The 14,059-nt window shown below is 39.0% G+C and overlaps 1 protein-coding gene across 1 annotated transcript; it reads left to right on the plus strand.

Moving 5' to 3' along the window:
• The first annotated feature begins 635 nt into the window (after positions 1 to 635).
• Positions 636 to 11,909, plus strand: rflna (refilin A). Its single transcript, XM_039681676.2, has 4 exons — positions 636 to 832; positions 1,486 to 1,828; positions 11,034 to 11,143; positions 11,423 to 11,909. Exons 2-4 carry the CDS (start codon positions 1,613 to 1,615, stop codon positions 11,763 to 11,765), a joined length of 669 nt encoding a protein of 222 aa, XP_039537610.1. The 5' UTR covers positions 636 to 832; positions 1,486 to 1,612; the 3' UTR covers positions 11,766 to 11,909.
• The last annotated feature ends 2,150 nt before the right edge of the window (positions 11,910 to 14,059 follow it).

Genomic DNA, 14,059 nt, shown 5'->3' on the forward strand with positions numbered 1-14,059 from the left:
GCAGCAGTTATGGTCAATCACTAATTATCAATTATCAAATGGCATATGTGGTATAAAGAAATGGCAGGCATCCTCTTCTGAAGTTGCGGTTTTCCCGGGACACTCCCTGTTTCATGAGGTGTGTCCCTGCAGCTGTTATAGGCTAACTGACTTAAAATGAAGTGTCCTCAATGTCTAGCTACCAGCTCGTGGGTTCCTAACAGAATTACATTGAGCCTACAGAGAAGGAAATCTGTGTCTCTGCCAAACTCCTGGTTACCCCATTTTTCAAAAGTGTGACACAATCCCACAGTAACCAAATTAAGCACACAAATGTTCTTCAGAAATCACAGAGGTACATTTCACTGTTTAGTGATTTAGCAGCAGAAATCAATTTAAAATAATTTTGAAATATGTACATTGATTTACACATTAATCTAAGAAAAAAATCTAAACGCTAAACTGTGTGCTAAAATGTAGGTCAGAACTGTCAAATGCAGCAATGGCGCTGAGCGTTGCTCCCTCTACTGGCCGGCGTTGGTAATGACACAACTGGATTGGCTCCAGGCGCATAAGAGTGCGCGCGCCCTGCACGTTCACATATTGGCGCACCACTGCTGCCAGATTTACTTCTGCGCTTTCAGAAGAGCGAGAGACGGATAGAAGACACCGGCACTAATGAGCTGAGGGACTATTGTGAGACTTTAGAGATTTGTGGTATTATTTTCACACTTTTTGCAAGGCAGTCATCGCGTGTGTTGTGGATTTTACTTTTAAGATCATGAACTAAAGTGTTATGCGCTTAACACTTCATTGACGGATTTTTTTTTTAACCGGCGGGATTTCTTCAAAGGTAATAAAAACTCTTTAAGGCATATTTCCCTCTTCAGTCTAAATCTGTAATAGAGTAGCCTACATTAAGAGTGACTTTTGTTGACCTTTTAATTAATTAAATGCAAATACCCATTACTGGTCAATGCATTATCCTGTAATAATGCGCAGGTTTGGAAACTTATGCGACAGCGTTTCGAAACCTAGTGACCTGCCCACCTATAGGCGACATTTTGGGCATCTTGTTCGCATTTGAACGTTCTAGTCGAGAATTGTATGGCCAAAAATACTTTAGGTGGGTTGCACACTAGGTTTTCAGACATCATTATGTATTATAAGTATTGTTTTGTTTAGAATTTCAGCAATGTTTTGTAAAACAGGCATACCAGGGCTAGTCACAGAGATAACTTGGATATATCTCAGTAAACAAGGTTTTGTGTTTAGTTTATAATTTTGGTTCATTTGGTTCATTGGTTCATATAAAATGCCGAAACAACAGTTTGATTAATAGTTACATTTTTGTTTCATGAATTTTGTTTCATACACTGTAAATCTGCTGTGAGAAGAGCCAAAGTTTTAATGTAACCTCATACACTGAGGAAAAAATCACTGAAGTAAACATTTTGACAACTAGCCACTTTCTCTCATTAATGTATTGTAATACTTTTGTTTTAGGCATATTGGAACACTACGACTCCCTCTCTGGTTCTGATATGGGACTTTAGGTTATACCTCTGGTACCATCTTTCCTGGAGTGAATTCGGCTGATTTAAAAAAAAAAAAAAATTGCGCTCTTCCAGAAATGGTGGGGCATTTACATTTACAAGCTATGGATGAGAGTTTGAAAGGAAAGAACCGGGAAGGACTGCTCGATAGTCCGGATTCAGGACTCCCTCCAAGCCCCAGTCCGCCCTTCTACTCTCTGTCGCCAGGGATCCTTGAGTCGCGCACCGGCAGCTGTTCTACCCCGACTGAACTGCACGGATACAGCAGAAAGGAGAGCCGGGAAGGCAAACTGGTATGCATTCATATAATGAAGCCTCAGATCTTAAAGGGATAGTTCACCCAAAAATGAAAATATGTATGAATTTCATATTCTGAACGCAAAAGAAGATATTTTGAAGAATTTTTTGGGTGAACTATCCCTTAAAAGGAGACCCAACATCCCTTGTTGTCAGTGGAACAATTTCCCTATCAACCAATCAGTGCACTGATTTTAGGGGTAGGGTGTTTGTTGTCCAGGAAAAAACATATTGTGCCCTACTTACAGTAGGTCAGTCAAATTGTGCAGTATTCAGACATGTGCATGAGGACTGTAGAGTGTAAGTTTCAAACAGACAGGTCAGATCTAAGAGGGGGTACAATAATGAAATGGATAAAGGACTTTTAACTCTAGAAACAGTACCCTGGGTCAATCTAAACCAGGCACCAGAGGATGGACATCCCTTTGCCCCCCTCCATACTGAGCCAAACTCCACCTGCAGTCAACCCCACACCGAACAAATAATGTATGTCGCTGTCCCCCATGAGAAATATTAATGCCCCCTCCCCCAGGTCATGTGTCCTACCGCCGGGCCTGCTCTAAACTCCAGGAAAGCAGAATCCTGGGTTATCTTGGTTCACATTTCACACTGCTCATACTTAACCCAGGGTTAACAATTAATCTTGGAAATTCATGCGTTTCGCTCTGTACATATTTGTGGTGTCAGTGTCACTGATTGGACGAATGCAAAAAAAAAAAAAAGCTATAACATTGCGTATCCTTGTATTATATTTTGCTTATACAACACACTGTTGATGCGTCCAAAAACGAATACTTCCCTTCTAAAAAGCAATAGGCTAAAAGTCCCCGGATGACCTATTACTTCCGGCAAGATTTTGAAGTGCATTCGATGGACACTTTACTATCCCATGAGGCCATAGTTGAGGATTTATGAATAGTAGAGGATTTATGAGGTCAAGCGATTGACGAATTGACGATGGTAGGTCACATGATAATGACAACAATGGTGGATGTAGTACTTCAAGATTCCATTCATACTACACACACTCATATTATATAGAACATACTTTGTGAAGTTCAGTACAAGATTTCGGATGCACCTTTCCAAAGCACGTGAATATGTGGCATGCGATCGGTTGTCTGTTGCTGAGCATCTAGTTTTAACATTCTAACACCACATCATCTCACACCGCACTAGTTAGGCTCAGCAAAAGCTGTCTTAACCCTGCTTCTAAAGTGTGAAATATTCCATAACCCGTGGTTAAATGTGAGGTTTAGAATGACAATAACCCAGGGTTAAGCACAGTGTGAAAAGCCCTATGATCGACCATGTTTCTGTTACAAAAACTTTTCATTGACTAATTTCACACAGCAGAATATGTTTGAGTGCATTGTTCAGTATAGTACACACACACTGTTAAAATCGTGACATCTGCACTCTATAAGTGAACTGACGACGTTATAGTCATTTTTACCTTTATAGATTTAATTTGTGCTTCTGGAGATTTGAGTCTTCCATCAGTTTTCTGCTTTAACGGATAAACTTGCACTTGCACAAAACGAGAAAATGACTTGTTGGTTCTATGCATCAGTTGTTGATTGGATGGCAGCAGATTAGAAATGCAAGATTGAGTTTGATTTTAAGAAAGCAACAGTGTTTAAGTGGACTAAACTATTGAAAAAGTCTGGCATACGTAACCAGGAAGTATAATTTTCCTGGAAAATCTAGTTATGAGAGTTTATTAAAAGATTACAAGGTTAAATTAAAGCTGCAAGCAGCATTTATCGGGGTTCAAGCAGTTAAGGCCTTTAAGCACAAAAGCATCAAACGGGATTCAGTTTTATTTAACATACATGTATCCACTGACATAACAAATGGAAAACACCATTTACAGCCAATACAGGCAATTTACCATTGGAAATACATGGTTTTAAAGCTTTACAGTTATAGAGCCACCTATGGTCCTATCTCCATGAAACTGTGCATCAGCATGTTATGACACATGCTCATCAATTTTTGTGAAGTTCTGAGTTTACCTTTAGGATTTATAGGCTTTTGGGTGCATTTTGTCACGCCCCTTTTGTAAATGACCCAATTATAGCAAAACACATGACAAAGTTAAACTTTATTTGATTGATCTAGAGAGTCCAGAGAATTGTCCTAGACTGGTCTGGTTCCGATCGGGACTAGTTCGCAAAAGTAGGTTTTTAACATATTTGTGAATATTTAACGAACGATTTGATTGACAGCAATGGTTCAACATGTGCATGGATGATCATTCACAGTAACAAAATAGATAGGGTGAATTTTAATTTCATGCTTACTTTAAAGTCATATCGGTTGTGGCAGGACTGTCTGTGGTTATGGGAGTTGCCATTTTTTATATTTGCCAAAGTCATTGTCACTATGGATACAGATTATATTTACAAATTGTAAAGGGGTTTAACTTCAGTTACTCATTCGTGCTGACAATATTCAAGCTGATTCTGTTTACAGGACAATATGAAAGTCACATGCGAGCAACCGGTGGTTAAATGAATTCAATCCAAAACAACATGTTAGAATATAGAAGCATAGATATGCAGTTTGTCATAAACACAAACAGATGCTGTTGACAATGTGAAGGCCAGGAACAAATAATGAGAAGAGATAGAGAAGAATCCTGAAATAGAAAGGGGTTCAGGTGCTCATTCCTCCAGAGACACTCTAATGAAGAGAGGATGACAAGGAGAGAGAGAGTTTCTGTAAACAAGTTGACCTTGTGTTTTGTGAATGTGGTAACTGTAACCGATCTCTATCTGTCCCTTCTTCCTCATAGCAACCCTTTTACACAACATACGCATGTGCTAACAAACAAGCAATGCCGACACACACACACACACACACACACACATATATATATCAACCTGGTACAGTATTACTCGACAGCGCATGTTCACGTTACAGTGCCGCTGCACAAGTGCCTCGGCATAACCCGGAGTCTAATTTCTGCCTCTGAAAGGTTAAACTAACAATGTCCACATTTGACACGGCCATCCATTCAATTGTAAGTGCCTTTTCATACTGAACTAAGGCTACTTTACCCTAATGAAAACCTCCTAGTGGCAAAGTATTTCAGAGTAACCACACAACTAAAAGATTGAGATAGCGTAGAAAAAAAATCCTCTTCCAACATTTCATAGTGGATGCGTCTTCTAGGGCAGGAAATGAAGCTTTCCCTGAGGAAACACAGCTCAGTTCATCACAAGCCACCTCTGTGTGTTGAAGCACTAACAAAACAACAACTTTCATTAAACAGAGACCCGCACGAGAGGCCTGAACTGATGTGCCGCACGCCTGTTAATGCGATTGAGTTGCAAAATGCTTTGCCCGAGCATGCCGCTAAGAGCAACTATCTAAAGGCACTTTGGAAAGTATAAATGATCACTCAGACACTCCTTGAGAAACGTGCTTGCACTTGTTGGATAATACAGTGCAATACAGTGTCTCGCTCTGTAAAATAGAAAGGAGCTTTTTTTTTACACTTTGGAAAGCTCTCATGCCAGCGTCAACAAAACTCTGTGGAAGTTCTTTTGAATATGCCGTTTCCAAAATCCTATTACTTGAATGTATACAAATGTGGTCAAGCCTGCAGGCAACATGCATTATATGAGGACCAAATGCTCTCGCAGAGTAGAAAAGAAAACGGAGGCAGACAAAGCATTCATTGTTTGCCACACTTTGCATTTTCCATTCATGGCAACCTTGTTTTGTGGCGGTGTCTATCCCAGCATTAATATACAGTATGCTATATGCTGTACGCATGCTTGCATCTCGTTTTGTGGCTGTGGGTCTATTTTAAGAGTTGTGTTTGTATGACGTAAAAAAAAAAATCTCTCTAATCTATTTTAGTGTGGCAGGCCTAACAGCGGAGTTGTTGCAGTCAGTTACATAAGAAACTGATGACCTCTGTATGCTGAAAGTGAAGGCTGCATTGGCACCTCTGACACGGTCTAATGCTTTATTAGAGTACGGATGTGTGATATACTATGAGTAACATATCCGCTGGAATTGGAGATTTTCTTTCATTGATTGATTTCAATTAATTGTGCATGCTAATTTCCTCTATTTTTACATTTAGACCACCCTTGCCATCCTCTAACACTCACTAAAAGTTATACATGTATTAACAATACTAATAATTTCAAAATTATCATTTTTTATACAGTACATTTCAATGTTTTGATATCTAAATTCACTTGTAGCAGCTGAAATGTCAGAGTTTTTAATTTAATTAGACAAAATAGTACATCATTTTAACATTGTTAACATTAATGGTTATCTGTTTTATTCATAGAGGGTTACTATCGCAACTACTTATACTAGTAATAAGATGAACACAGTTAATGTAGCACTTTCAGTCAGCACTGCTATAAGTATAAATAAATCAATACAAAAATATACTTATACAGCATAATATACATCAGGAGCATAGTCCAGTTTCCTTCACCCTATAGATCAGTGAAACAAACAGAGTCAAGACAAAGACAAACAGTATACCAAAACACTACTTAACACACCAAGCTGATGCCGACGAACTAGCACTGATGAAAGCCGACCGTGTTGTCGCCTCTCGTCGGGGTAAAAATCTGCACTTGAGCACACCGAGAGAACTACAGGCGACTGTCAGCTATAATGTGCGTTCTGCGCCTGCGTGTAATGAGCCAACTGTCTATTTCTGCAGATATATTAGTCTATATTCGTCATTCAAAAAGGAAAACCGACAGATACACACACCGTAAACAAAGCAGCGCGTGCTTACAGTTTTGAATATCAATCCTGCTAAACGCTTTCTTTATTCCGCTCATGTTAATATTCGCCAAGGAACACTTGGGTGAGATGACGTAACATACATAAGAACAGCCTTCTATCTTTACCATTTTGACTTCTTTGCTTGCTGTTTTGCTTTAATTCTTGTGCACTGACTCTTTCACTAAGCTGAACAGCCAATCAGAGTTCTCTCTTTTCCCCGACGGCCAGACGCCGATTCAAAATGTCGAATCGCGAAACAAAGCCGACGAGGACTATTTTCAGCCGACGGCACGGAACCGTGCGGAACACACCGAGGAAACTTAGTGGGCCCAAAAACTGCCCGTCAGCCGACCGTCGGCTTGGTGTGTTCCGGGCTTAAGACTAAAAACACATGACACCAAAAGATCAATCAGTCAGTCCAGTGTGAAGTGGCATCTGTTCATGCCACTTTATGCCAAGATAGAGTTCAGAACAAGGATGAGTGCCCCTTAAACTGCAGGAGAGGGATGTTTATTTACAAGTGAAGCTCTGAGTAGGTATTATGATCCTGTTTATCCCTGCTGGTAGATGCTGTAACGGCAGCATCTGTGGAGGAAAAAGGCATATTTCTCCATTGATTGCTAGAGCTGCGTTGCCAAATTTTTGCATGGGACCTGTCAATTACAATTGTTTTTTATTATATTATATTAGTTATTTTCCCAGGGTCTGTTTTTGGAGGGCTCTGCACAGCATCAAATTGACTTTTTTGCATTTGACGTTACAGTTATAGTTCTTTATAGGGCTTGTTACCTGATATAATATAGATACCTGGGTTTCTACATGTGTTCTAGACGTCCTTGGATAAATTATCAGACCACCTGACAAAATCAGTCTAAATAGCGATGCCACTAATGACAAACTCTCTTCAGCCTTCAAGCTTTGATTGAGAAGTGATCCGATACTGTACGGTTGATCCGCCACCAGACCTTTAACTGTTCTGTCCCTGCCGAGATCGGTCTCTCATGTGACTGTATGTGGGGTGGTGACATTGTGTAACACCACAGTGGACACCGTATCCATCCTGGATTTAACACACGTTCTCTCTTGTACTCATATGGACACAGACACACATGCTCTTTCACTGGCCTGCATCCACGAGACAACAGCATGATGCCAGAAACCTCTCATAAACAGCCTGTTAGAAAAAGGATTGTTTTTTAATTTTACTGCTCTTTATTGGCTTAAACTGACCAGACCACCCGCTGTCAAATTTAAAAATATACTTCAAAATGCAACGGATCACAGTATCATAAATGGATAAAATCACTTTTTCACTTTCCGATATGGCATTGCGTGTCTCTGGCCACAGAATAAAGCACAGTTTCCATATCAAGAGAAGAAAATTGTCAATTCATGGGAAATTGGCATAGAATATCTGTAATAAAAATGAATTTGCTGCAATCGGGATTCGGGCAAGCCACTGTGACTGTTTTTCCCTACATCATAAATGACTTGTGTCTCAGAGCGTGCAGGCAAAACGCAATAAAGGCTGTCATGTTAATGTGTGTTCGGATGCCTGGTGTTTGGGAACACAATCATGTGAGACGCTTCTGAGAGGGAATTAAAACAAGCTTTGGCTCAGGCTTTTCAGAATGAGTTAAACAACATCTGAGATGTTGTGCAAAGAAACTGGTCTGCTAGTCCAGTCATCCAATCACATCTACTGTTGAATCAAAGTCACATGAGGGTTTTTTTGTTGCTCATCGAGGGATTTATTCAGTAAATGTGTTTCCATCCGTGAGCGCATCAGTTTTTTTATGCACATTTTAAAAATTTATGCACATTTTGTTCAGCGTTTTTTATGCGATATGTGCATAAAAATAGGTGGATGGATACATATTTATAGAGAAATGCTAATTTTGTTAAACTGTGAATGTGCACTTCAACTGATTAATACAATATTATTAGAGAAAGAATTTAATGATATATGATTGTATCTTCACAGCGTTAGATTATTTTGCTTTGATACCCTCTCATAATTCTTCTGACTCTTTGAAACTGGTTCTTCTGTCAGTCAGAACTAAATTTCTAAAATGAACTTAAAAAAAAATCTGCAGATTCATGTCATCTATTAGAATGTCAGACTATAAACGTGTCCTTGATTTTTTTGGATGTGCAAGTTAGAAAATGATCAACTTGACCTCAGGAAGAGTCCATGCTTCCCATGTCACGTCAGATGAAAGTTCGGTTGATGATACGCTGCTGAGGAATTCGGTTTTATGAGGTGTCAGAGACAGAGAGTGAGGAGAGCTTGTACGTGCTGGACGCCGAGGAAGGAGCTCAGCTGAGCGTGCACATGGTGTGTGTGTGTGTGTGTGTGTGTTGATGGCTGGAGCAGGTGGAGGCACAGACCACTGCGGCTTCACACACTGTCTCTGTTTGTCTGACCACCACACACACACACACACATATATATATATACATATGCAGACAAACACATGCACACAGACGGCACTACTCCTGAGCAACACAAACTACATTTTCATTACCTTATATCAAATATAATTATTCGATCAAACAACTTGAAGTAGGCCTACTAAAATGAAATATTACAAAAGAAATATTACAAAAAATAGAAACGGTAACACTTTACTTGAAGGGGTGTGCATAAGACTAACATGACACCTACATAATAGTTTTAATAGTTTTATGCATGTTTGTGACAATGGTCATTAAGTGTCATTCGCTCTGTTATGACATTTTTAATGCAAATATCACATTGTCTGAGATGTCTTTGTTATGACACCTTGACATAAACCAATACATCATAACCTGTCAGTGTCTTTGTCATGACAACTTGACATTACTAAGACAACACAACCTGACATAAACATGACATAGCAGATTAATTATCAAACTTAAGAAACCACCTAGATTTATTGGTTAACATTACATTAAAGTATCAGGTGGTTGGTTTTGACATTGGCTGTCATGAAGCCATTAAAACTTTTTAATGACAAATTCAGTTAGTAGCATTTTAGTTGAGGTCACGAAAAATATTCATGACACAGTCATAATGGCCTCATGACAGCCAATGTCAAAACCAACCACATGACAGTTTAACTTAATTTTAAAGTTGCCAAGTTGTCATGACAAAGACATCTTCAACAATGTCATATTTGCATTCAAAATGCCATTAATGAGCGAAAGACACTTGACAGTGACTTGACACTATGACAGTCATAAACATGAAATAAAATTTCATATTCAAGACATATGTCATGTCATGGTTATGAAGGTGTCATGTCAGTCTTATGAACACCCCTTCAAGTAAAGTGTTACCATAGAAACTAACAAAAACACAACAAAATTACTTAAACTAAGAAAACTGAAAAATATACATTAGAAATGAATACGTAACAATAGTATAATAAAAATACTAAAATAGCACAGCTTCAAAACTTACCAAACATAAAATGATTAACTAAACTTGGTTTATGTCCTGTTTTGTCATGTTTATGTCCTGTTCTTTAGACACTCATTTTGATATTCTGTTTTGTTTCCTTCAGTTTCTTTTCTCTGCTCTGTTTAGTTTAGTTTACTTGGTTAGTTTGTTTCTATAGTAACATATTGGTTGCACCTGTGTCTAGTTTTGTTTCCTTTATTTTAATCTTAAAATATATTGCCCTGTGCTTTCATATGTGTTTGTCGGTTCTTGTCTTTTGGTTATAGTGTGTATGCTTTGTTATTCTCGTACGAATCTCCTGAGTATTCTCCTTGTTCATTAAAGTCTATGGGCACTATTTTAACGATCTGAAACGCAAGTGTCAAAGCGCATGGCGCAAGTAACTTTGTGGCCGGGTCCCGGTGCTGTTGCTATTTTCCCGGCGGGATAAATGCCTCTTGCACCTGGCGCAAATCTAAAAGGGGTTGGTCTGAAGTAGCTTCATTATTCATAGGTGTGGTTTGAGAGTAACGTGAAATAGAGCGCCATCCAACATAACCTTTAAGATCAGGTGCGCATGTTGCATGACGGATTGTTATTATAATGGCGGGTTTACCAGATTTTCCTTGTTATAATGTATGATTTGCAAAAATAAAAACTACTGCATCTGTGTTGATGAGAGAATCAGTGTATGAAAAATCCAGCTTTGCGCGCGTGCAAAATAGGAATGAGACATGCGTTTGTGTATAAAGTCATTTGCGCGGCCGCCGGGTGCAAGATAGAGCCCGATTTGTGTTTACTACCGGAGGCATGCGTGTTGGAAAGCCACACTACACATCCCAACTACCCTCACCAAAACTATACTGACTGCTCAAATCAGAATACAAATTCAAGCATTTCAATGTAAAATGCACAAATATTTAGCCAGGATTTAACATCTATTATTATGGGTTGTAATGGAGGGTAGCTACATGGCTAACTTCTTCTTTTTTTTTTCGGTGTAGCTGCCATACTTGCTCCTGAACTCTCAAGGTCCAGATGCGAGGTCACGCATGTACCCTGTAGTCTATGGAGAGAGCATTGAGGTCAACCCCAAACCAGAAAAAGAAATCAAGTGAGTAACGTTAAACAACCATTCCCTACTAATGTTTTTTGGGTGTGTGGTTCCAAACTTCAATTTCTATTTTTTCTCAGCTTCAATAGAAGAACATCTGAGCAATTGTACAGTCACATGATCAACATCACACATTTTCTTACTAGTGACCTAGAAATATTGCAAAATCTGAAATATTTCATCATTTTGCTTCATGCAATTTCAAGGCTGGTCTCAGAATTTGAGCGATCAGTTGAGAAATGTTTGACAGCTGAATTGATGTCTGCTGATCCTCGGCAGGTTCAACTCTGCAGTGAAGTACGCTTCAGACAGACACTTTCGTGACCAGGTGTACTGCGCACAGGTGCAGACCGCCACATCCTTCAGCGAGACGGTGGTGGCCGTCCAGAACTGCACGTGGCGCAGCTACAAATCCGAGGTTCACTTCCAGCCACGGCACAGGCCGCTACACTTCCAAAGCACGGCCATCGTGTTCCCCAAGCACGCCCGCAACACATACCGCACCACGCTCAACTACAACAGCAGCAGAAACACAGCCGGGCGACGGTGGTTTGTGTCCACAGTCAGGCTGGAGTCCACCGAGGACGCCAGTCCATGCATCATTTACACAGAAGACCTCTGAGAGACACATGAGAGGTTTGTTATCCTTCCCAACATGTCAACAACAACAACAACAAAAAAAAAAACTCTCTAGAGAGTGAGAGGACGTGGACTCGGTTACTAAAACCCTGATTCAAAGCGAATGGCAAGAGACTTTAAAGAAAGGAAACGAAGAGTCAGTGAGGGCCATTTTGTTGTTTTGCTTCCGGTGACATTGGTACTTGATAGTGGGGATGAGGTAGAGTTGTGTGTGTGTGTGCGTGCATTCTTTAGTGATATATGTATGTACATCTGATTCAAATCCAATTGTACCCGTCAGGTGGAGGGAAAAACGGGTTCTCTTGTTTGCCGATTCATTGGCTCACATGGAATCCGTGCCCGCAGAATTCCAATGAAAGATTGGCAGATTTACACGGAACGCAAAAGAATGTTATTTAAAAATCGAATCAAAATCTCTTTTATTCGCCAATGTGTCTGGTACTAGAATTTCGCTTGGTTACATTTTAGTGTCTCACATGGTGTTTTTGCATAGTAACATTTTTATATTTTTGGCTATAGGTTTTATGCTATAGAATCTTAATGGGTTCTATCAGGCGCCTCATATATAGAACCTCTTCATGAGATCATTTTATGCAAGTTTTAATTTTGTTTTCATTTTTATTTTAGTTTTCATTACAATAGCTCAATAAACAAACCACAAATTCTCCTTATAGGCATATATAATACCTTTTTGCGATAAAATTGAGGGTAAAACCTCTATATAGAACCTTAATGAACCAAGAGGGTATTAATAAAACTGCAAGACTTTCATCTATTGTATCATTTTAATAATGACTTAAAATGATACAGATATTCCCCTAAAAATGAAAAGAACATGCAGGGCCGACTTTATCGTCTTACTCACTATTGCTGATTCGTACAAATGCTCAAACAGGAAATGCAAAAAACACAAAATGCAAAGATTATAAGCACATTATATGTGGATGAGAGAGTCAGCACTATCACAGAACTGGCGGAGAAAATAGAAACTGTATTTAAGTTGCACTTATGGAAAGTTGTTTTTTCTTTTTCTTTTCTTTTCTGTTGGCTGTAAATGTGTTGGTATGACTAATGGAGGAACACTTGAAAGGTTGGACCAAAGACTCTGTAAAACTTCTCTTTTTTTTTCTGTTAGTACCTCAAAAAACACGGAATCATTTCTTGCACAAACGTTTAAGAAGCCAGCGACGTGCTAATAATTCAAGAGCAGCACTCAGAATGACAGGAAACAGAAGAGCGGATGAGGAAATAAGTGGACTGAGCATGTGTTATATGAGAGAGTTCAGCATGTTTTGATTCGAAAGGCCAAATGTTGTACAGTATTTGTGAATAGAGACAAAGTTCACTGACCTCCTGACATAGTCATGGTCTGAAGACTGTGCGGTTTCTGGCTTTCAGATTGTACGGTTGGATAACTTTGGTTTCAAAGGTATTGAGTTTTTTCTGACATTGTTGGTGCCTGTTAGTCTCAGCCAAAATCTAGATTGCACAACTGAGCTCCTGTCACCTGCATTTCATGTGGAGCAGAGAGGAAACATTCAGCTGTTGTTCTTTTAGGAGGATATGAGATTTAACAGCAATAAGGTTTTGACCGAGCAGTAAAGCATTATGAAGGTGTAAGTACTTTATGTCCGGAACTATCTGGGTTTAGTTCTGTACAAGCTCAAATGGATGATCTCTTGCCTTGTTACATTTTTGGCGGGAAAAACACTGAAAATGTGTTTTTTTTAAACAATGACTAAGTATGTTTTCGTCTGTAATGGTATGTGGATGTGTTTTGACAGTTCAAACCAAAAGAACCAAAGTTTAGTTCAACTAAGTGTAATACAGTATAATAGTAATACATTAACCAATCACTTCCTGTGTGTTAAGATGGTTCACCCATTTGATAACTTGATAATTGAGAAATTTTAACAATGTGTTAAAAGCAGATCTGATGTGGGATGTTTTCTATTTTCATGTGTATGATTTTTTTTTTAAGAATACATTTGTTTGGTGTTCAAATGCTCTCTGCTAAAGGATGGATTGCTAACACAATGATTCGTGTTTCTGGTAAATATTTTCCTGTTGTATATGTGGCATACAGCACTCGTAATTCTCTTTATATTTTTGTATAAATTCCCAAGTTAATGGTCTTCTTTTGGACAACGGATGAGAAAATAATTTAATAAAAAAAATGTATATCCAAACTGAAAAAATAAAAGACCCAAACCCTACAACGGCTGCATGCTTGTCTTCTTTTTGATGCCGCGATAAACTGTATGCAAGAATGAGCCT

The sequence above is a fragment of the Pimephales promelas genome, chromosome 14 (assembly GCF_988280905.1).
Source record: "Pimephales promelas chromosome 14, fPimPro1.hap1.1, whole genome shotgun sequence".
In the NCBI taxonomy this organism is placed as follows: Eukaryota; Metazoa; Chordata; class Actinopteri; order Cypriniformes; family Leuciscidae; genus Pimephales; species Pimephales promelas.

What these genes read in the sequence shown, in the direction of transcription:
- rflna (XM_039681676.2), top strand. Translation starts at nt 1,613, where the DNA reads ATGGTGGGGCATTTACATTTACAAGCTATGGATGAGAGTTTGAAAGGA. An exon ending in AGAGCCGGGAAGGCAAACTG is followed by an intron (nt 1,829 to 11,033) that starts GTATGCATTCAT and finishes TTTTCGGTGTAG; the next exon opens with CTGCCATACTTGCTCCTGAA. An exon ending in AAACCAGAAAAAGAAATCAA is followed by an intron (nt 11,144 to 11,422) that starts GTGAGTAACGTT and finishes GATCCTCGGCAG; the next exon opens with GTTCAACTCTGCAGTGAAGT.